Raw genomic sequence first — 25,454 nt, 5'->3', positions numbered from 1 at the left:
ATGGGACTCTGGCAGTCTGGCTTATACTCTCCTCAACGTATCTGTTGTATGTGTCTTTATTCCTGTGGTGAGTGCAGTGTTCCTCATTCTTCTATTTGCAGGTAAAGCAGCCTCTGCTCTCAGAAATGTATTTTGGGTTTTTAAACCACCTCTGACTTGTATTTTGACTGAAAAGTTAAGGAAGATCATTATATTATATCAAGCATACATTATTGTTTTTAAGTTCAAATCATTGTCACTGTATTACTGGTTAACAATGAAAGATTGGCATATTGAATTGAGATTGTCACCAGATTTTGGTGATCATCTTTCCTTATATTTTTTTTCTCTTTCTCTTATTGAAATGCATTTGTTTGTTGTATATTTGATACCTATCCCAATCTTACTGGTCAACCATCTTTGCTGAATTGCAGAAAGGACTGTTATTGCCATGACTGTTGCAAGCTCTGTTAGTAGAAGAAGATTGTTTGCCCAGATAAATGCTTTACTGCTGTTTTATTCTTGCTGTACAAACTAACTTAACAGTATGCTACCTCTATGGTTAGATTCTGTGCTGTAATGTATTTGATTTTATACGTTGCTGTTCAATAATTTCTCAAGGATGTGTTAGGCATGTGGTTATACTTTGCAGAATAATTAATGTCTTCTCTCTTCCTACCTCCTTCCCTAGTAGAGAGAAAAGAAAAAAAAGTTTGTTCCAAAGTTTAGAGCCAAATATTATGACCATATGAAAATTTAGTATACTGTCTTTCAAAACAAATCTTGAAATCTTGCATATAATAAACTTCCCAATATCGATAATTCAAATTTCAGTTCACTGCTTCAGCTATTTTGTTCTCAACTTTGGTACATTAATTACATAATGCATTCTTTTCTTAGTTTTATATCCTTTGCCTGAGATTTGCTTGTTATCTTTGGCCAGGTATGTTTATTATGGATCGCACAGCTTCCATTAGGACGCGCCCAGCACAACTAGCAAAGCTTTCACGCTTCCTCCCCTTCCTGAATTTTTTTCTGGAAAGGATGATTTTTTTGTACAAACTAGTCAGTTATGTAGTTCACTTAAATGTCTTACTATTCAGTAACTAACAAAGACATAATTAATGACAACAGTTCAGGCATTTGTGTTGCCCAAATTTATATAGAATAATACCAAAATAAAGAAGCAAATAGCAGCCATCTAACTGAAAGGTGAGGTAATTAATTTCATTCAGAAAGAAACACATAACATGGAGGACTGCCATGAAATGCTCCTCCACTTCCTCTCAGCCCAGGCATCACATATCAATATCGATCTCTAGGTGCTTTCATTATGTTTAAACTTCTGATGACCAATGAAACCTATCAGAATTACTTTCAAAACACAAACAAAAAGCTGGCAATTTTTCAATCACATGAAAGCTTTTTGCCTAAATTTTGGTCCAAAGTGAACGGGGCATGATATTTTATCGCATATTAAAGATCAAGATTGAAGCTGTTTGGTTAACACTAATTAATCTCCCTTTTCAGTTATTCCAAGAGTATCTCTTCAAGAGTACAGGGCTCTCTCTTAATCAAAATAAATATTATAAAAACTTGATAAATTATCACAAACCCCTTTTTTAAGAATAAGATATTCATCTCAAATTTCAAATCTCAAACAGATAAAATAAAAATCAATACAGTTATGATGGAGTATCATTAATATGTCTAAAAACTGAACATAAACAATTTATTTTGACAACGTACGATGAGTATCATTGAAGATATCTGGCCACAATTGATCCCCAAACACACCGCCGATGCCACCGACCCGAACTTGACTCACCACGCCACCACTGAACCCTAAACCCCATACATTACAGGCCACATATTGCTGCCGTCAGCTTTATTAATAAATAAAAAGATATAATTCTACAACGGGGAAGATCAGAGCAAGATGCCCGTTACGTTGACGAAAGCAGGCCGTCCACCAGGGAAATAATGATCCGATCATATCCAAGAGAAGTTTGCCATATTACCGTTTGAAACTACTGGCGCCACGGATTGTTCATCATGCAACGCCCGTCGCGCGATAATCGCGGAGTGATGTTGGCGTTGTAGACGGGGGTGGAAAGTATTATGAAAATGTTTAAGGGCATCTTCGAGACAGTTCACTCCTCCCTGAGCACCATTACCAGATGAAGTGATTTCCATCATAACCAGGGCAACATAGCTTTATTGCCGATGGCCCTTCTTTTTAACTGGGCAGATGGAGATGCGCTGGAAAGCTAGGGTTTTGGTTGACATAGTAGCGAATGGTAAATAGAAAAATGGATTCGAGAGTAAAATAATAGAAAATTCTTTGGCCAACGCTTACAAATTCTTGCGTATGGTAGGTTCACATTTATAGATGAAATTATTACTGCATGCAGTTTTTGCCGGATATTGATTAAAAAGCAGGGTGTTTATCACAGTATCCCTAAAATTAATTGTTTGATAAATTTGGAGAGCTGAATTATTGATTTACTTGTATTACTATGGTAGGTCCGATTCTTAATCCGACAACTATGAGATGGGTTCAGCCCCATACCTTGGTTGGCTTTCGTGGAATGATACAAGATAGTGGGAAATGAGTTCTATGCGGCTGCTTATAAGGTAGTATTTTGCGTTTTGATGAGGAGAAGACACTATAGAGGAGTTCGCAAAGACGTGGGGTAATGGGGCCGAGATTCGGGATCAAGAAAGCAGCTAGGGTATGGGCTAGGTAAACAAACTAAGGACTGTTCGATACGGCTGAAGCCGCTGCACTAGCGTACGATTGAGCGGCACCTCAGGTTCAAAGGAAGCAAAGCTAAGCTAACTTCCCTGAAAGAGTTGAAGGAGGTCAGAATTAGTTACCTCACGACTCACAGCAGCAGCGGCATGCGGTAACTACACAAGTTCGAATCCAGTCATTGTTCCAGCTCCTTATAAGTCAACGAAATAGAGACAACAATATGAACAAAATAAAATAGTAAAACAAAATAAACAGTAAACAAAGAAAAAAAAATACGCGGATTTATCCTGTTTATCAATAGGGCTACGTCCAGCGAGTCAATATTATTGCAAATATGCCTACACATCTCTCGTTACAATGAATGAATTGCTTTCACACACATAACAAGAGAAAAGTATGTTTATATACTAGGTTTAAAAGATTAAACCTAGTTTTACAAAGGATTCTTATTCCTAAGCCAACCCAAAAAGGAAATTAAAAAATTAAAAGAAATCTACAGCAGTATACATGGAAAAGCCCAAAACCGCCTATGGGCTCAGGGGCGCTACCCCGCGACCCCCGCCCGCTCACAGGGAAGCGGGGCACCCGCCGCTGATGCGGCCAGCCTGACCCCAAAGTGCGTCTCCATTACCCATTAATACTGAAGTAGTCGACAACCAACAATAAGCACCCATATATCAGCTAACAAGTTACCACTCGTCAAAATCATATGTGTACGCTCAAAGTGAATTGCATTAAAGAAGTTGTAGCTATAGCACAATTTGTAGGGTGTAAGAACAAGTATATAAAGTGGATCCAAGACATGGGAAAATGGGCCCTTCCGTCCGATGAATCGCAGGAAAAAGAGGAAGATCCCATTTTCCAGCTACTCAGTTAGATCCAGCAAGATAATTCGGTTATGGTTTCAGCACTTGCTCAAGTAATCGGAAGTACCGAAAACAACCCACTATCAATTTATCAAAACCCTTTAATTAACACCTCTCACTCCAACGCCGGTCAACAAGATCAATCTTCAATCTGCGCCTCTAGAGAACGAGGATAATATTTCTTTCGATTTGTTGGTTTCCTATAAGATTAAGTAATGTTTACGCTTTTTGTTTTTTTTTTCCCCCCAAACTCATATACTTTCATCCATTTTACTACAATGAAACGTAAATGTGTTATTGTAGTTTGATTTCGTTTCATTGTATACAAAAACTAAGCTAAACGTGCTTGTAAAAGGTAATGTAAGGAGAAGACACTATAGAGGAGTTCGTCAAAGACCGTGGGGTAAATGGGCCGCCGAGATTCGGGATCCAAAGAAAGCAGCTAGGGACTTTCGATACGGCTGAAGCCTCTGCACTCGCGTACGATGAAGCGGCACTCAGGTTCAAAGGAAGCAAAGCTAAGCTTAACTTCCCTGAAAGAGTTCAAGGCAGGTCAGAATTAGGTTACCTCACCACTGCATCAACCGCATCGGCATGCGGTAACTACACAAGTTTCGAATCGGTCATTGTTTCCAGCTCCTTCTCGTCCGCCTCTTCATCCAACAAACATACCCAATCTTTTACATTATTCGCAAGCTCTTCCGGGAGGCGATAGTGAAGTGAATTATGCTATCCCACCTGGTTTCTATGGTGGAGAACAAAATGCACAACGTTTTATGGGATTTAAAGTTCTATTTATTAGATATGTTCCATATTTTGACATAAAAAACTGTTTTTACACTTTCAGAACATAAGCTAAAGCATAAATCTTTACATGATGGTCATAATTTTTAATGTGCTGTGCATGGAATGAGAAAACTATTTAATAGATTGGGGAGATCATATTGTAGGATTATGCAGTAGAAGAGGCAAGCCATTTCTATATTTAATCACCTTAATTTTATTATAAGGCGGTCTTCATTGAATTTAATATTTATGGAGCACCAGATGAAGACAGTGGTTGAAGCATACTTAGTGAAGCCAAGTGGTACAATCAAGGCTATGTTCCAACACTGGAGAGTATTTGCAGATTTCACTGGCTACCACTCCATTTAAAATGCTGGCAATTGGTCTTTCCTCGGCATGGGACAGATGGCTAACAAATCGGCCTTCGATTGGATTGCCAATACCTAAAAGTGTTACAGCTTCAACAATTATAAGCAAAGACGACGTCGCTTCCGTACTTGTGAACCCAGTCCCCACTAAAAAGATAATGACATCCTTTTTTGACCTTTTGATTGTAATACACCCAGTTTTTGCCGTATATTTGATTAAAAAGCAGGGTGTTTTATAACAGTATCCCTAAAATTAATGTTTGATGAATTTGGAGAGCTGAATTTTGATTTTAGTATTACTATGTGTAGGTTGCGATTCTAATCCGAAACTATGAGATGGGTTCAGCCCCATACCTGGTTCGCTTTAGGGAATGATACAAGATATGTTGGGAAATGAGTTCTATGCGGGTGCTTATAGGTAGTATTTGCGTTTGATGATAGCATTCTATTGCCACTTTGATCATATTTATTTACTAAAAAAGATTTGTTGTTGTTATTTTGTAGGATGGTTCTGTATGGAGGACAAACAGTTCATGGATTTTCAGTATCCTATGACTTCTTCACTTGATTCACCTGATATACGAGTCTGGGAACGTCGTTTGTGTACTGCATTCCGGTTAGTCTCGTTTATACCTTCTTGTTTAGGATGTCATGGATATTGCGGTTATTGATCTGTTGGTATTACTCGGTGGAGATGAGTGGGAATATTTGCTATTCTTGGCAACATATATGCTTGATTGTGAATGAAGTTATTTTCTTTGTTTCCATGGAGAAATATTGTACATAGAAATATTGAAATACAAGAAATTTGATTTGCCTCACGATCTATGGGGGTTTCCTTTTTCTTGTTTGTAGGTTCCAGGACATAATTCGTGGACTGAAACTTTATCTGAAGTAATGATGAATCGGTGCATGGATGGGACATCCCAACAGGGAGAGAAGCGCCGAAGGATGGATGATGATGCTCGAGTTCTGACCACGTGGATATGGTGGGACTTTCTTTCTTTATCATTTCGATTTTTTTGGCTCATAGTTTTGATTAACCTTCTGCACTTACAACAACAGGGGAACATTCAACAAAAAATTGAAAGGCTCTAAATATTATTATGGTATGCCCGGGGAAATAGGGCTGACGTGTCACTAGTTAAGTGCGAAAGGTCAACATTGGGAAGAGTTTACTGGCATTCTGGTGCAGCCTACACATCCCACCAACTTACAGATTCAGTGATCAATTATCTTAAGGCATCTCACTCTAAAATGAGAGCTTCCTTCTTATAAGGGGATTCGCACTATTTATCCTGACCAATCTCTCTCTCTCTTTCTAGAATAGACAATCTTTGTTACCTTGTATCATCAGTGTAAAGTCAATTGTTTAAAACGACTGACCCTTATCATTAAAAAAACATCAGTGGAGTAGGATTAACTTCCTTAACATCCGAACCACTTTAAACTCTTTCCAATGTATTTACTATGATTTTCCTTTCCATTCACGTGGTGTTTTGGGCCAACTCAACATTTCACACGTGCGTTTCATTGGTGTCAAAATCACGTATCAACAAAGTTAAGTATGAGCATATACGTTGATTGCTTATATTTCGCTGGACCATCATTGGCACATGCGTGAACTGCTAATTGAACCGTGAATAATGATTGATGATTGAGTCCTGCAGTTTGTAATCTATGTGATTTTTACTTTACCTGACTGACATACTGTGTTAATGGCAGGTTGCAGATCATGATTTTGAAAGTTCTCCCAGTGTCAAGAAGATGGTAAGAAGAAAAGTCTTCGCCAATAGCTTATCTTGGGTATTGGGATATAAAAACGATGGTTGTAGGTAATGTTTAAGTAGTCTTTTGATGTGCAAGTTTGAAAGGCCTTACCAGACAATAGAAAATTGCCCTTGGGTGTTATCTTTCTTCTTCGTAGATATTAATGCATAGTCTATTTTTTGGGGATCCTGTCCAAGGATTCTAACTTGAGGGCACTTCTAGTGTAAGTAACTTTGCTCATCAGTCGATTATTTTACCAGATGATATATAGCCCCGTGTGGGATGGTGCGGATCATCTGAAAATTTAATGGGTCTGTGTATAAATGGAGTTGATTACAATCACTAATTACTATGATAAATTGCTTTGGCTATTCTTTACTAAAGCCCTTTCTTATGATGGGATTAATGTTATTAAACCTAAAGGATTTTAACGCTTGTTCTAACTAATACTGCTGATGTACAATCAACCATGGTGTTAGTATCTACAATACCCGATACGTATCATACGATACGATTTGATACAGGTCGCCAACGATATGTATCAGAAGATGTATCCTAAACCATTCGATACGTTGATACGTATCCTACGATACGATACGTATCCTTAAAAATATCGATATAAATTGATACGACTTTATTAATTGGGTCAAATGTCCAAAAAAAAAGTCGGGTCGAAACCGGGTCACCAACCCGATTCACTAAAACTTGTCCAAATTACCTATTTTCATGGAGAAAGTAAAGAGGGATATGTATTGCCCATTTTACATGATAATAATAATATAAGTGGAGATATAGTATGACATTGATCTTGGAATTTTGTGTAATTTTGATTATGTAATACCATAATTTAAAGTCAATAATGCTATAAATTCTTAATTAATCTTGGGGATTATATTAATTTTTAGAAAATTTTAATTATTTTATTAATTTTTTTAAAAAAGACGTATCTTACGATATGATACAATACGCGATAATGATTCAAAAATAGATTTGATACACGATACGATACACATTTGATAACCAGCAATCAACAACGTATGCAATCACTGAATTAACCGTGTAAAAATAAGGCAAACTAGTCCCAATTAGGCCTGCAAACGAGGGGTCCATGGGTTGCTCGGGCTCGAGTTGAGCTCTAGTGCCAATGTATATTTTTTATATTAAAATTAATACGATGGAATCTCCACATGGCCTGACTTGGTTTAATTGGGCTATATTTCGGGTTGACCCACTTAAATAAAAATCCTTCAAATTTAGGACATCTTTTTCCGTACAGTTGACATTGACGGTTCGACTTGAGTTGAGAATACACGAGAAAGCTCATCAGTTTCTCCGTTTTTAGACGAGAACGATGATGTTTATGAACAAATCACGCTTAGATGCGATCGTCTCCTCGTTCGTTACGGTGCACCCGCACGAGACCTCCGCTCTTCTTCACTCCTCCTCCTGCTTCTTCTTTGTACGTTTTCATTTCATTTGATCTCACTTGATTAAATTATACATTTTTTGTTTTAAATAATTATATTTTTACCGTAGATTTTGAGCGCATACTTTGTTGTGTTACCTTTGCGTGATGAAGGAGCGATCTCACTTGGTTTGTCAAAATTGCCTGGTCTCTTCGTCGGATCGTTATTGCTTACTTTAATAGCTGCGCCTGTTTCAACTCTCATATTTTCCTTGCCTAATCTCTCTAAATCCAAGGTACTTCTTCATGGCATTTCTATTCTTTGTTGTATAAGTTTTTAATTGAGGAGCTTTCACAAATTGTCACTCAAATTCTGAACCATTTGATTAAATGTATTAAGTTAAGTAGCTGCATTTTAGTTACCATAATTTTTTTTTTTTTTTTCATTTACAGTCTCTATAACATTATTTGTTTTAAAAATGCAAGTAATTTTGTTTTAGTCTCTTGCAAATTGCTGTGTCATGCTTCATTGTTTCAGGGTTGTGACTAAAGTGGGGTTACATGCATGTATATATTCATCTTTGTTCGTAATTGAGAAGAGAGGAAAAGATCATCGTTTAGGCTAATAGCTGAAGTTTTTGAGTTAAGATTTATGCTCGTTTGCATATCGTGCTGTAATAGGTGCTTCTTGAAATTCCAGGCTTTGGTTTTGATACATAGGTTTTTTGGTGTATCGCTTGTTGTATTCTACATTCTATGGCAGTCTTCCTCAGCAGGGTATTTATCATCCAACTTGGAGGTGAGACGAGAACCACTGTTATTGTAATGCTCTCCGATTTTTATTCTCAGTCTATCTTTAGTGAACTATGTGCTTTCCCACGTGCAGGGTAAATTGAAAGAGGATCCAGAGGGTGACCTTAATCAAACTAGCACCGCAGGTTCTGTAGATTGGAGTAACCGTGGTTGGTTTTATGTTTCAGTCAGAATTGGATTCTTCCTTTGGGTAAGACAATAACTGAGTTATTTGTACTTGGTTTTTGCAGTAAATTATTGTTGAGCATTTTTGGTTATAGTTTAATATTATTATTTCTATTTTCTGCGTTGAAGGTGGCTTTGCTTAATTTGATTACAATTTCTTCAACTTGGGCTAGAGTGATTGATGTGATGAACACTGAGGTCTGTATGCAAGATCTCTTATGAAAATTGTGGTAAAAATTGTGGTTTTTTGAGCACATTTAACTTTGTCTCTTATTCAGTCAGGCTCAAGATTGTTTGGGTTCATTGGTGCTGGTGCTACATTTGGCCAGCTTTTTGGTTCATTGTTTGCCACAGCTATGGCCTTTTTAGGTCCATGTACGTTTTCCCATTCAATTTTGTACAATCTTTTGCTATTTGTTATATTCTTCTTTTTATCTTCCTTTAAACCAAGGGCTTGTTCATTGTAGTTCTCCTCCTGTTTGCTGCTCTGTTGATGGAACTCGCAGCACAGTCATCAAAAGGAATCAATAAGGATATATCTCATCCTTCTGAAGAGTTAACTCCCATAAGGTTAGCTATATAACATATATTTCTTTGTTCCACTTAGTGTTTTTGGTTTCTGTTGATGCCTAGTGATAACATAATTGGAATTTGAATAGTAATGGTTTCTTCTTTTCTGGAAAAATCTGAATTTCACTAAAACATATCATGTTTAATATGCTGCAATTTATAGAAGACATCTAGGTTGGAATTTGAATAGTTGGTTTCTTTTTTTTTTTTTTTGGCAAAATTTGAATTTCATTGAATTATATTATGTTTAATATGCTGCAATTTATAGAAGACATCTGGATCACATTACAGAAGATAACGTTTGCATGCATTCACAGACACAGAACACACACAAGCTCAGAGCTGTATAAGATCTTAACCTGGTTGATTTTGCATTTAGAAAAGCTGATTCTGATCAACAAAGTGAGGCTGAAGTGCAGACTGCCGCTGCAGCCAAAGCATCTTCCCCTAAGTTATCTACTTCAACTGTGAAGCCTCATCTTGGGGCTATCCTAGATGGACTCTGGCTTATACTCTCCTCAACTTATCTGTTGTATGTGTCTTTATTCCTGTGGCTGAGTGCAGTTGTCTCCTCATTTTTCTATTTTCAGGTAAAGCGGCCTCTGCTCTCAGAAATGTATTTTGGGTTTTTTAAACCACCTCTGACTTGTATTTTGACTGAAAGTTACGGAAGATCATTTATATTATATCAAGCACTACATTATTTCTTTTTTAGTTCAAATCATTGTCACTGTATTACTGGTTAACAATAAAAGATTGGCATATTAAATTGAGATTAATTTGCTTGATTTCTCATGGCTGCTCCAGATTTTTGGTGATCGTCTTTCCTTATATTTTTTTCTCTTTCTCTTATTGAAATGCATTTTGTTGTATATTTTATACCATATCCGAATCTTACTGGTCCACCATTCTTTGCTGAATTGCAGAAAGTGACTGTTATTGCCATGACTGTTGCAAGCTCTGTTGGTAGATGTGTGTGTGTTATTATTGTAGGATGGTTCTGTATGGAGGACAAACAAGTTATGGATTTTTTCCGTATCCTATGACTTCTTCACTTGATTCACTGATATACGAGTCTGGGAACGTGTTTGTTGTACTGCATTCCGGTTAGTTCGTTTATCCTTCTTGTTAGGATGTCATGGATATTGCGGTTATTGATCTGTTGGTATTACTCGGTGGAGATGAGTGGGAATATTTGCTATTCTTGTCAACATATATGCTTGATTGTGAATGGAATGTGTTATTCTTTGTTTCCATGGAGAAAATATTGTTACATAGAACAATTTGAAATACAAGAAATTTGATTTGCCTCACGATCTATTGGGTTGTTTCCCTTTTTTGTTTGTAGGTTCCAGGACATAATTCGTGGACTGAAACTTTATCTGAAGTAATGTGAATCGGTGCATGGATGGGACATCCCAACAGGGAGAGAAGCGCCGAAGGATGGATGATGATGCTTCGAGTTCTGACCCCGTGGATATGGTGGGACTTTCTTTCTTATCATTCGATTTTTTTGCTCATAGTTTGATTAACCTTCTGCACTTACAACAACAAGGGTAACATTCAACAAAAAATGGAAATGGCTCTAAATAAATGATGTTATGCGGGGAAATAGGGCTGACGTGTCACCTAGTTAAGTGCGAAAGGTCAGACATGGGAAGAGTTACTGGCATTCTGGTGCACGCTACACATCCCACCAACTTACAGATTCAGTGATCATATCTTAAGGCATCTCACTCTAAAATGAGAGCTCCTCTATTATAAGGGGATTGCATATTTATCCTTGACCAATCTCTCTCTCTCTTTCTAAGAATAGACAATCTTTGTTACCTTGTATCTCAGTGTAAAGTCAATTGTTTAAAACGACATGACCCTTTCTTAATAAAACATCAGTGGACGTAGGATTAACTTCCTAACATCCGAACCACTTTAAAATCCTTTCTCACTGTATTTACTATGATTTTCCTTTCCATTCACGTGTGTTTTTGGGCCAACTCAACATTTCACACGTGCGTTTCATTGGTGTCAAAATCACGTATCAACAAATTAAGTATGAGCATATACGTTGATTGCTTATATTCAGCTGGACCATCATTGGCACATAGCGTGAACTGCTAATTGAACCGTGAATATGATTGATGATTGAGTTCGCAGTTTGTAATCTATGTGATTTTTACTTTACCTGGACGACATACTTGTTAATGGCAGGTTGCAGATCATGATTTTGAAAGTTCTCCCAGTGTCAAGAAGATGGTAAGAAGAAAAGTCTTTCGCCAATAGCTTATCTTGGTGTATTGGGATATAAAACGATGGTTGTAGTAATGTTTAAGTATGTCTTTTGATGTGCTAAGTTTGAAAGGCCTTACCAGACAATAGAAAATTGCCCTTGGGTGTTATCTTTCCTTCGTAGAATATTAATGCATAGTCTATTTTTTGGGGATCCTGTCCAAGGATCTAAACTTGAGGGCACTTCTAGTGTAAGTAACTTTGCTCATCAGTCGAATTATTTACCAGATGATATATAGCCCATGTGGGATGGTGCGGATCATCTGAAAATTTAATGGGTCTGTGTATAAATGGAGTTGATGTACAATCACTAATTACTATGATAAATTGCTTTGGCTATCTTTACTAAAGCCCTTTCTTATGGGATTAATGTATTAAACCAAAGGATTTTAACGCTTGTCTAACTAATACTGCTGTGTACAATCAACCATGGTGTTAGTATCTACAATAACCGATACGTATCATACGATACGATTTGATACAGGTCGCCAACGATATGTATAGAAGATGTATCCTAAAACATTCGATACGTTGATACGTATCCTACGATACGATACGTATCCTTAAAAATATCGATTAAATTGATACGACTTTATAATTGGGTCAAATGTCCAAAAAAAATCGGGTCGAAACCGGGTCACCAACCCGATTCACTAAAACTTGTCCAAATTACCTATTTGCATGGAGAAAGTAAAGAGGAATGTATGCCCATTTTCATGATAATAAATATAAGTGGAGATATAGATATTGACATTGATCTTGGAATTTGTGATTAATTTGATTATGTAATACCATAATTTAAAGTCAATAATGCTATAAATTCTTAATTAATCTTGGGGATTATATAATTTTGAGAAAATTTTAATTATTTTATTAATTTTTTTAAAAAAGACGTATCTTACGATATGTACAATACGCGAATATGATGTCAAAAAATTAGATTTTTTGATACACGATACGATAAACGATTTGATAACCATGCAATCAACAACGTATGCAATCACTGAATTAACCGTGTAAAAATAAGGCAAAACTAGTCCCAATTGGCCTGCAAAGAGGCGTCCAGGGTTGCTCGGGCTCAGTTGAGCTCTAGTGCCAATGTATATTTTTTATATTAAAATTAATACGATGGAATCCTCACAGGGCCTGACTTGGTTTAAATTGGGCTTATATTTCGGGTTGACCACTTAAATAAAATCCTTTCAAATTTAGGACATCTTTTTTCCGTACAGGTGACATTGACGGTTCGACTTGAGTTGAGAAACAGGAGAAAGCTCATTCAGTTTCTCGTTAGACGAGAACGATGATGTTTAGAACAAATCACGCTTAGATGCGATGTCTCCTCGTTCGTTACGGTGCACCCGCACGAGACCTCCGCTCTCTCACTGCAGGTCAGAATTAGGTTACCTCACCACTCATCAACCGCATCGGCATGCGGTAACTACACAAGTTTCGAATCCGGTCATTGTTCCAGCTCCTTCTCGTCCGCCTCTTCTATCTCAACAAACATACCCAAATCTTTTACATTATTCGCAAGCTCTTCCGGGAGGCGATAGTGAAGTGAATTATGCTATCCCACCTGGTTTCTATGGTGGAGAACAAAATTGCCAACAGTTTTATGGGATTAAAGTTCTATATTTATTAGATATGTTCACATTTATTTTGACATAAAAAACTGTTTTTTACACTTTCAGAACATAAGCTAAAGCATAAATCTTTACATGATGGTCATAATTTTTAATGTTGCTGTGCATGGAATGAGAAACTATTTAATAGATTGGGGAGATCATATTGTATGGATTATGCAGTAGAAGAGGCAAGCCATTTCTATATTTAATCACCTTAATTTATACTTATAAGGCGGTCTTGCATTGAATTTAATTATTTATTGGAGCACCAGATGAAGACAGTGGTTGAAGCATACTTAGTTGAAGCCAAGTGGTACAATCAAGGCTATGTTCCAACACTGGAGGAGTATTTGCAGATTTCACTGGCTACCACTCCATTTAAAATGCTGGCAATTGTTTCTTTCCTCGGCATGGGACAGATGGCTAACAAATCGGCCTTCGATTGGATTGCCAATTACCCTAAAAGTGTTACAGCTTCAACAATTATAAGCAAAGACGACGTCGCTTCCGTACTTGTGAACCCAGTTCCCCACTAAAAAGATAATGACATCCTTTTTTGACCTTTTGATTGTAATTACACCCAGTTTTTGCCGTATATTTGATTAAAAAGCAGGGTGTTTTATAACAGTATCCCTAAAATTAATTGTTTGATGAATTTGGAGAGCTGAATTATTTGATTTTACTTGTATTACTATGTGTAGGTTGCGATTCTTAATCCGACAACTATGAGATGGGTTCAGCCCCATACCTTGGTTCGCTTTAGTGGAATGATACAAGATATGTTGGGAAATGAGTTCTATGCGGGTGCTTATAAGGTAGTATTTTGCGTTTGATGATAGCATTCTATTGCCACNGGCCGAGATTCGGGATCCAAAGAAAGCAGCTAGGGTATGGCTAGGGACTTTCGATACGGCTGAAGCCGCTGCACTAGCGTACGATGAAGCGGCACTCAGGTTCAAAGGAAGCAAAGCTAAGCTTAACTTCCCTGAAAGAGTTGAAGGCAGGTCAGAATTAGGTTACCTCACGACTCAGCAGCAGCATCGGCATGCGGTAACTACACAAGTTTCGAATCCAGTCATTGTTCCAGCTCCTTATAAGTCAACGAAATAGAGACAACAATATGAACAAAATAATAATAGTAAAACAAAATAAACAGTAAACAAAGAAAAAAATACGCGTGATTTATCCTGGTTTATCCAATATGGGCTACGTCCAGCTGAGTCAATATTATTGCAATATGCCTCACATCTCTCGTTTACAATGAATGAATTGCTTTCACACACATAACAAGAGAAAAGTATGTTTATATACTAGGTTTAAAAGATTAAACCTAGTTTTACAAGGATTCTTATTCCTAAGCCCAACCCAAAAAGGAATTAAAAACTTAAAAGAAATCATACAGCAGTTATACATGGAAAAGCCCAAAACCGCCTATGGGCTCAGGGGCGCTACCCCCGCGACCCCCGCCCGCTCACCGGGAAGCGGGGCACCCGCCCGCTGATCGGGCAGCCTGACCCCCAAGTGCGTCTCCATTACCCATTAATACTGAAGTAGTCGACAACCAACAATAAGCACCCATATATCAGCTAACAAGCTTACCACTCGTCAAAATCATATGTGTAAGTTTAGAGTGAATTGCATTTAAAGAAGTTGTAGCTATAGCAAATTTGTAGGGTGTAAGAACAAGTATATAAAGTGGATCCAAGACATGGGAAAAGGGCCCTTCCGTCCGATGAATCGCAGGAAAAAGAGGAAGATCCCATTTTCCCAGCCTACTCAGTTAGATCCCAGCAAGATAATTCGGTTATGGTTTCAGCACTTGCTCAAGTAATCGGAAGTACCGAAAACAACCCACTTCATCAATTTAATCAAAACCCTTTAATTAACCACCTCTCACTACAACGCCGGTCAACAAGATCAATCTCAATCTGCGCCTCTAGAAGAACGAGGATAATATTTCTTTCGATTTGTTTGGTTTCCTATAAGATTAAGTAATGTTTACGCTTTTTGTTTTTTTTTTTCCCCCCAACTCATATACTTTCATCCATTTTACTACAATGAAACGTAAATGTGTTATTGTAGTTTGATTTTCGTTTCATTTGTATACAAAAACTAAGCTAACGTGCTTGTAAAAGGTAATGTAAGGAGAAGACACTATAGAGGAGTTCGTCAAAGACCGTGGGGTAAATGGGCCGCCGAGATTCGGGATCCAAAGAAAGCAGCTAGGGACTTTCGATACGGCTGAAGCCTCTGCACTCGCGTACGATGAAGCGGCACTCAGGTTCAAAGGAAGCAAAGCTAAGCTTAACTTCCCTGAAAGAGTTCAAGGCAGGTCAGAATTAGGTTACCTCACCACTCATCAACCGCATCGGCATGCGGTAACTACACAAGTTTCGAATCCGGTCATTGTTCCAGCTCCTTATCGTCCGCCTTTCTATCTCAACAAAACATACCCAAATCTTTTACATTATTCGCAAGCTCTTCCGGGAGGCGATAGTGAAGTGAATTAGCTATCCCACCTGGTTTCTATGGTGGAGAACAAAATTGCAACAGTTTTATGGGATTAAAGTTCTATATTATTAGATATGTTCACATTTATTTTGACATAAAAAACTGTTTTTTACACTTTCAGAACATAAGCTAAAGCATAAATTTTACATGATGGTCATAATTTTTAATGTGCTGTGCATGGAATGAGAAACTATTTAATAGATTGGGGAGATCATATTGATGGATTTGCAGTAGAAGAGGCAAGCCATTTCTATATTTAATCACCTTAATTTTATTATAAGGCGGTCTTGCATTGAATTTAATTATTTATGGAGCACCAGATGAAGACAGTGGTTGAAGCATACTTAGTTGAAGCCAAGTGGTACAATCAAGGCTATGTTCCAACACTGGAGGAGTATTTGCAGATTTCACTGGCTACCACTCCATTTAAAATGCTGGCAATTTCTTTCCTCGGCATGGGACAGATGGCTAACAAATCGGCCTTCGATTGGATTGCCAATACCTAAAAGTGTTACAGCTTCAACAATTATAAGCAAAGACGACGGCGCTTCCGTACTTGTGAACCCAGTCCCCACTAAAAAGATAATGACATCCTTTTTTGACCTTTTGATTGTAATTACACCCAGTTTTTGCCGTATATTTGATTAAAAAGCAGGGTGTTTTATAACAGTATCCCTAAAATTAATTGTTGATGAATTTGGAGAGCTGAATTATTTGATTTTAGTATTACTATGTGTAGGTTGCGATTCTAATCCGACAACTATGAGATGGGTTCAGCCCCATACCTTGGTTCGCTTTAGGGAATGATACAAGATATGTTGGGAAATGAGTTCTATGCGGGTGCTTATAGGTAGTATTTGCGTTTGATGATAGCATTCTATTGCCACTTTGATCATATTTATTATACTAAAAAGATTTGTTGTGTGTTATTATTGTAGGATGGTTTCGTATGGAGGACAAACAGTTCATGGATTTTCAGTATCCTATGACTTCTTCACTTGATTCACCTGATATACGAGTCTGGGACGTCGTTTGTGTACTGCATTCCGGTTAGTCTCGTTTATACCTTCTTGTTTAGGATGTCATGGATATTGCGGTTATTGATCTGTTGGTATTACTCGGTGGAGATGAGTGGGAATATTGCTATTCTTGCAACATATATGCTTGATTGTGAATGGAAGTTATTTTCTTTGTTTCCATGGAGAAATATTGTACATAGAACATATTGAAATACAAGAAATTTGATTTGCCTCACGATCTATGGGGGTTTCCTTTTTCTTGTTTGTAGGTTCCAGGACATAATTCGTGGACTGAAACTTTATCTGAAGTAATGATGAATCGGTGCATGGATGGGACATCCCAACACAGGGAGAGAAGCGCCGAAGGATGGATGATGATGCTTCTGAGTTCTGACCACGTGGATATGGTGGGACTTCTTTCTTTATCATTTCGATTTTTTTGGCTCATAGTTTTGATTAACCTTCTGCACTTACAACAACAGGGGAACATTCAACAAAAAATTGAAATGGCTCTAAATATATTATGTATGCCCGGGGAAATAGGGCTGACGTGTCACTAGTTAAGTGCGAAAGGTCAGACATTGGGAAGAGTTTACTGGCATTCTGGTGCAGCTACACATCCCACCAACTTAACGATTCAGTGAATTATCTTAAGGCATCTCACTCTAAAATGAGAGCTCCTTCTTATTAAGGGGATTCGCATATTTTATCCTGCCAATCTCTCTCTCTTTTCTAGAATAGACAATCTTTGTTACCTTGTATCATCAGTGTAAAGTCAATTGTTTAAAACGACCTGACCCTTATCATTAAAAAAACATCAGTGGAGTAGGATTAACTTCCTTAACATCGAACCACTTTAAACTCCTTTCCAATGTATTTACATGATTTTCCTTTCCATTCACGTGTGTGTTTTTGGGCCAACTCAACATTTCACACGTGCGTTTCATTGGTGTCAAAATCACGTATCAACAAATAAGTTGAGCATATAGTTGATTGCTTAATTTCGATGGACCATCATTGGCACATGCGTGAACTGCTAATTGAACCGGAATAATGATTGATGATTGAGTCCTGCAGTTTGTAATCTATGTGATTTTTACTTTACCTGACTGACATACTGTGTTAATGGCAGGTTGCAGATCATGATTTTGAAAGTTCTCCCAGTGTCAAGAAGATGGTAAGAAGAAAAGTCTTTCGCCAATAGCTTATCTTGTGGTATTGGGATATAAAACGATGGTTGTAGGTAATGTTTAAGTAGTCTTTTGATGTGCAAGTTTGAAAGGCCTTACCAGACAATAGAAAATTGCCCTTGGGTGTTATCTTTCTTCTTCGTAGATATTAATGCATAGTCTATTTTTTGGGGATTCCTGTCCAAGGATTCTAACTTGAGGGCACTTCTAGTGTAAGTAACTTTGCTCATCAGTCGATTATTTTACCAGATGATATATAGCCCCTGTGGGATGGTGCGGATCATCTGAAAATTTAATGGGTCTGTGTATAAATGGAGTTGATGTACAATCACTAATTACTATGATAAATTGCTTGGCTTTCTTTACTAAAGCCCTTCTTATGATGGGATTAATGTTATTAAACCTAAAGGATTTTAACGCTTGTTCTAACTAATACTGCTGATGTACAATCAACCATGGTGTTAGTATCCTACAATACCCGATACGTATCATAGATACGATTTGATACAGGTCGCCAACGATATGTATCAGAAGATGTATCCTAAACCATTCGAAACGTTGATACGTATCCTACGATACGATACGTATCCTAAAAATATCGATATAAATTGATACGACTTTATTAATTGGGTCAAATGTCCAAAAAAAAATCGGGTCGAAACCGGGTCAACCAACCCGATTCACTAAAACTTGTCCAAATTACCTATTTTGCATGGAGAAGTAAAGAGGGATATGTATTGCCCATTTTACATGATAATAATAATATAAGTGGAGATATAGATATGACATTGATCTTGGAATTTTGTGTATTTTGATTATGTAATACCATAATTTAAAGTCAATAATGCTATAAAATTCTTTAATTAATCTTGGGGATTATATTAATTTTTAGAAAATTTTAATTATTTTATTAATTTTTTTAAAAAAGACGTATCTTACGATATGATACAATACGCGATATATGATTCAAAAATTAGATTTGATACACGATACGATACACGATTTGATAACCAGCAATCCAACAACGTATGCAATCACTGAATTAACCGTGTAAAAATAAGGCAAAACTAGTCCCAATTAGGCCTGCAAACGAGAGGGTCCATGGGTTGCTCGGGCTCGAGTTGAGCTCTAGTGCCAATGTATATTTTTTATATTAAAATTAATACGATGGAATCATCCACATGGGCTGACTTGGTTTAATTGGGCTATATTTCGGGTTGACCCACTTAAATAAAAAATCCTTCAATTTAGGACATCTTTTTCCGTACAGTTGACATTGACGGTTCGACTTGAGTTGAGAATACACGAGAAAGCTCATTCAGTTTCTCCGTTTAGACGAGAACGATGATGTTTAGAACAAATCACGTTAGATGCGATCGTCTCCTCGTTCGTTCGGGGCACCCGCACGAGACCTCCGCTCTTCTCCACTCCTCCTCCTGCTTCTTCTTTGTACGTTTTCATTTCATTTGATCTCACTGTTAAATTTACATTTTTGTTTTAAATAATTATATTTTTACCGTAGATTTTGAGCGCCTTTGTGTGTGTACCTTGCGTGATGAAGGAGCGATCTCACTTGGTTTGTCAAATTGCCTGGTTCTTCGTCGGATGTTATTGCTGACTTTAATAGCTGCGCCTGTTTCAACTCTCATATTTTCCTGCCTAATCTCTCTAAATCCAAGGTATTCTTCATGGATTTCTATTCTTGGTATAAGTTTTAATTGAGGAGCTTTCACAAATTGTCACTCAAATTCTGAACCATTTGATTAAATGTATTAAGTTAAGTAGCTGCATTTTAGTTACCATAATTTTTTTTTTTTTTTTCATTTCAGTCTCTATAACATTATTTGTTTTAAAATGCAAGTAATTTGTTTTAGTCTTTGCAAATTGCTGTGTCATGCTATTGTTTCAGGGTTGTGACTAAAGTGGAGTTACATGCATGTATATATCATCTTTGTCGTAATTGAGAAGAGAGGAAAAGATCATCGTTTAGGCTAATAGCTGAAGTTTTTGAGTTTGATTATGTCGTTTGCATATCGTGCTGTAATAGGTGCTTCTTGAATCCAGGCTTTGGTTTTGATACATAGGTTTTTTGGTGATCGCTTGTTGTATTCTACATCTATGGCAGTCTTCCTCAGCAGGGTATTATCATCCAACTTGGAGTGAGACGAGAACCACTGTTATTGTAATGCTCTCCGATTTTATTCTCAGTCTATCTTAGTGAACATGTGCTTTCCCACGTGTAGGGTAAATTGAAAGAGGAGACAGAGGGTGACCTTAATAAACTAGCACCGCAAGTTCTGTAGATTGGAGTAACCGTGGTTGGGTTTATGTTTCAGTCAGAATGGATTCTTCCTTTGGGGAAGACAATAACTGAGTTATTTGTACTTGGTTTTCACAGTAACCTATTGTTGAGAGCATTTTGGTTATAGTTTAATATTATTATTTCTATTTCTGCGTTGAAGGTGGCTTTGCTAATTTGATTACAATTTCTTCAACTTGGGCTAGAGTAATTGATGTGATGAACAGTGAGGTCTGTATACACGATCTTATGAAAATTGTGGTAAAAATTGTGGTTTTTGAGACATTTAACTTTGTCTTTATCAGTCAGGCTCAAGATTGTTTGGGTTCATTGGGTGGTGCTACATTTGGCCAGCTTTTTGGTTCATTGTTTGCACAGCTATGGCTCTTTAGGTCCATGTACGTTTTCCATTCAATTTGTACAATCTTTTGCTATTGTTAATCTTTTTTTATCTTCCTTTAAACCAAGGGCTTGTTCATTGTAGTTCTCCTCCTGTTGCTGCTCTGTTGATGGAACTCGCAGCACAGTCATCAAAAGAATCAATAAGGATATATCTCATCCTTCTGAAGAGTTAACTCCCATAAGGTTAGCTATATAACATATATTCTTTGTTCCACTTAGTGTTTTGGTTTCTGTTGATGCCTAGTGATAACATAATTGGAATTTGAAAGTAATGGTTTCTTCTTTTCTGAAAATTGAATTTCACTAAAACATATCATGTTAATATGCTGCAATTTATAGAAGACATCTAGGTTGGAATTTGAATAGTTGGTTTCTTTTTTTTTTTTTGGCAAAATTTGAATTTCATTGAATATATTATGTTAATATGCTGCAATTTATAGAAGACATCTGGATCACATTACAGAAGAACGTTTGCATGCATTCACAGACACAGAACACACAAGCTCAGAGCTGTATAAGATCTTAACCTGGTTGATTTTGCATTTAGAAAAGCTGATTCTGATCAACAAAGTGAGCTGAAGTGCAGACTGCCGCTGCAGCCAAAGCATCTTCCCTAAGTTCACTTCAACTGTGAAGCCTCATCTTGGGGCTATCCTAGATGGACTCTGGCTTATACTCTCCTCAACTTATCTGTTGTATGTGTCTTATTCCTGTGGCTGAGTGCAGTTGTCTCCTCATTTTTCTATTTTCAGGTAAAGCGGCCTTGCTCTCAGAAATGTATTTTGGGTTTTTTAAACCACCTCTGACTTGTATTTTGACTGAAAGTTACGGAAGATCATTTATATATATCAAGCACTACATTATCTTTTAGTTCAAATCATTGGCACGTTTACTGGTTAACAATAAAAGATTGGCATATTAAATTGAGATTAATTGCTGATTCTGGCTGCTCCGATTTTTGGTGATCGTCTTTCCTTATATTTTTTCTCTTTCTCTTATTGAAATGCATTTGTTGTATATTTTATACCATATCGAATCTTACTGGGCCACCATTCTTTGCTGAATTGCAGAAAGTGACGTTATTGCATGACTGTTGCAGCTCTGTTGGTAGAAGAGATTGTTTGCCCAGATAAATAGCTTTATTGCTGTTTTATCTTGCTGACAAATAACTTTACAGTATGCTACCTCTATGGTTAAGTTCTGTGCTGTAATGTATTGATTTTATACTTTGCGTTTCCAATAAATTTCTTCAAGAATGTGTTAGGGATGTGTTTATACTTGGCAGAATAATTATAGTCTTCCCTCTCTCCCTACCTCCTTTCTAGTAGAGAGAAAAGAAAAAAGTTTGTTCGAAAGTTGATGAGGTAGATATTATGAATATGAAATTTAGTATTAGCCTAGATAAAGAAGGTTTGTGGCATATACTGTCTTTGCAAAACCACCTCTGAAATGCATAAATAAACTTCCCATATCGTAATTCAAATTTTTATGGGGGTTAGAGGTGGTCACTATTGGGGATGCTGCTAGATAACATTGTTTCATAGTATTATGCCTAGACAATGGGAAGTGTACAATGGCAAGTGTTATCTTGAGTCGCCAAGGAAAAGTATGATAATGAATTTTTAGGAGAAAAACACCAATACTCATGCTAGATGCCACTAATACAATTTCTTTTTCTTATTGGTTTACCCAATATGTACAGGGACATATCCTTTCTATTGCTGGGGTTACTGTGGTATTGTGCTGCTCCATTTGTCCTTTTCAAATATGATTGCTATTGCAATATGGCCAACTTGGGTGGTGGGGTGCTGCTTCTGAGACCATACGAAAGGTTTGTCATGAGTTCCTACTTTGTTTCCTCTTGTAGTGAGGGTTATGTATTGTTGATCCAGTATTACTGTCAGTTGATTCTGTAACATTATAGATATGCAATTTTTACGGGGTTCAGAAGACATTTAACTGGAAGTTGTTCTAAAATTCAAATGTTGAGTAAATCTTACAGTTAGGCATCTCATTACTTTGTAGGTGGTTACTTATGTTGTGACCAGGCCTGGAAGAGAAATTTTATTTACTGTGGTCTCCCAGAGGAGAAATACAAAGCTAAGGTAAGCAATCTATAATTGATTTTTATTTTTATCGTAACTGGAATGTGGAGCATAGAATCACCTTGTATGCCCATTATTTGATGATCTTATAATTAGTTTCTTCAATTTGAGATGTTGTCCTCAAAGAATATGACACATAATTAGCATCTATTCAAGTTTTCTTTTTATTCTTGTATACATTGATCTGTTGTGCTACTATTTTAAAATGTCAAAAGTAGCGAAACATCAGGGCTTTCTGACAACAAGTTCACAGGTATGCATAGACGTAATTGTCCAACGACTTGGAGATGCATCCGCAGCAGGAATGTACAAACTACTGTTTGGCACTCTCCATGGGAGAACATCAACCGTTTCCCTCTATGCCCTTCCTGTAAGTCTAAACCAACTTCCCGATATTATTTTAAGTCTCAAAAATGTTTTCATTAATTCATGAGCTTTTGCATTGTCAGTATCTAACTGCTTCTAGCTATTTTGTTCTCAACTTTGGTACATTAATTACATAATGCATTCTTTCTCTTAGTGTTTATACCTTTGGCTGAAGATTTTGTGTTATCTTTTGGCTCAGGTCTGTTTATATGGATCGCTACAGCATTCCATTTAGGACGCCGCCAAGCACAACTAGCAAAGCTTTCAGCTTCTCCCCTTCCTGAATTTTTTTTTCTGGAAAGGATGATTTTTTTTTGTACAAATAGTCAGTATTGTAGTTCACTTAAATGTCTTACTATTCATGTAACTAACAAAGCATAATTAATGACACAGTTCTTGCATTTGTGTTGCCCAAATTTATATAGAATAATAATAACAAAATAAAGAAGCAAATAGCAGCTATCTAATGAAAGAGTAATTAATTTCATTCAAAAGAAACATCAACATTCGAGACTGCCATGAAATTGCTCCTCCAACTTCCTCTCAGCCCCAGGCATCACAATATCAATATCGATTCTAGTTGCTTTATTAGTTTTAAACTTCTGATAACAATGAAACCTATCGAGCATGCAGATTACTTCAAAGTTCAAAACACTAACAATAGCTGCCATTTGTCAATCACATAAAGTTTTTGCCAAATTTGGTCAAAGTGAACGGGGCATGGATATGTATCGATCAAGATTGAAGCTGTTTGGATAACCACTAAATTAACCTCCTTTTCAGGATTCAAGAGTATCGTCTTCAAGAGTCCAGGGCCCTCTGCTTAACTCACTGTCGTCTTCACTAGAATTGCACTCCATTTTTGCAACAGCTGCAGCAGGCTGCCTAGCTACTCTCATTTTGTGAAGTTTATTTGAGGGTTAAAAACCAGAACAAAATGGGACTCAAAAACAGTAATAATAAACAAAGGAATTAGAAAGTTCCCAATACTGGAAAAGTCCCTACAAGCTTCAAACTACACCTAGAAAACTAGGAAATAATAATAATAATGGCAAGAGTGGTGGACCTGGTGGTGCTTTTATATAGAAAATGGATAGGAATAGATTAAGAAAGAGCATCTCCAAATGATTCTTTATATATCCGAAACTTTTTATTATAAAGAGTCTATCCATAAAAATAAGAGTTTAACATACTCTTTATCTTTAAAATATAAATTAGAGAGTCAAATTTCACTCTCTATCCTAATTTTAATTAATAAAGTACAAGTTCTTATGCATTTTATTTATTAATTATCTCTCCCATTAAGTATTTTTCTTAAAAATAAAGAGCATCTTCATTAAATTTAAAAAGTCTATTGGATTTAAATAAAAATTGTGTTATTTATATTTAAAAATGAATGAAGATGCTCTTTATTTATATAAAAGACGCTTTTCAGAATAAAGATCACCATTGGAGATGCTCTTAATGAAAGAGAGAATTAATAAATTAGAAACTTGTAATTTATTAATTAAAATTAAGATAGATAGTGAAATTTAACTCTCTAAAATGTAAAGAGTCAAACTCAATTTCTAATTTATATTTTAAAGATAAAGAGTAAGTTAGATTTCTGTTTTTATGGATAAACTCTTTATAATAAAGAGTTTGGGTCTTATAAAAAATCATTTGGAGATACTATTAGGGAGCCCAACAGAGACTTTTCCAGATTCTTCAAATTTTATAAAAAGGAGAGCCAAAATAATACATATTAATTTGATGATTAATTTAGTCACAATCTGATTGCTATTGCCATATCAAGACGACCTGACCACTTATCAATACACATATAAACTTAACTTTACCATTCCACATGATTTATTCATAGAATTTGGAAAATATATTAATTTCCATATCGCATCTCATCGCCGTCTGAGAGTTGGGGGTTCAATCAGGAATATTGCATTACTTTGTGTTTATAAGAGCCGTCACTCACTTTAATTGCTACCTCCATCCTCAACGCCTCACCCTTACCTAGATCGCTTTTTTTCACATTACTATGTGTTTAAGCTGCCTGCCAAAGTAACCCACCCTTCTTCAGAAATCACCTATTATTTTTTAACACTTGTTTAGCCTACTGTGGTTCAAGTTGAAGTTGGATAGTTCCCTTCAAACTTTGCTTCCAGTAAGCTATC

At 36.6% G+C, this 25,454-nt stretch overlaps 1 protein-coding gene and 1 pseudogene across 1 annotated transcript; both read left to right on the top strand.

Moving 5' to 3' along the window:
• Window positions 1–3,635: 3,635 nt before the first annotated feature.
• On the top strand, window positions 3,636–7,883 carry LOC116129717 (ethylene-responsive transcription factor ERF114-like; the record flags this gene model as incomplete). The annotated part of the gene is given in 5 exon segments (XM_031415433.1): window positions 3,636–3,745; window positions 3,936–4,043; window positions 4,045–4,202; window positions 4,240–4,354; window positions 7,838–7,883. Coding segments are annotated over 5 exon segments (537 nt in total), but the record flags the coding sequence as incomplete, so codon positions are not given.
• Window positions 7,884–7,885: 2 nt separating this feature from the next.
• Window positions 7,886–24,192, top strand: LOC116129716 (annotated as a pseudogene).
• Window positions 24,193–25,454: the final 1,262 nt, after the last annotated feature.

Source organism: Pistacia vera, unplaced genomic scaffold, assembly GCF_008641045.1.
Source record: "Pistacia vera cultivar Batoury unplaced genomic scaffold, PisVer_v2 Contig213, whole genome shotgun sequence".
NCBI lineage: Eukaryota > Viridiplantae > Streptophyta > Magnoliopsida > Sapindales > Anacardiaceae > Pistacia > Pistacia vera.
This window is presented reverse-complemented; position numbering and strand designations above follow the sequence as displayed.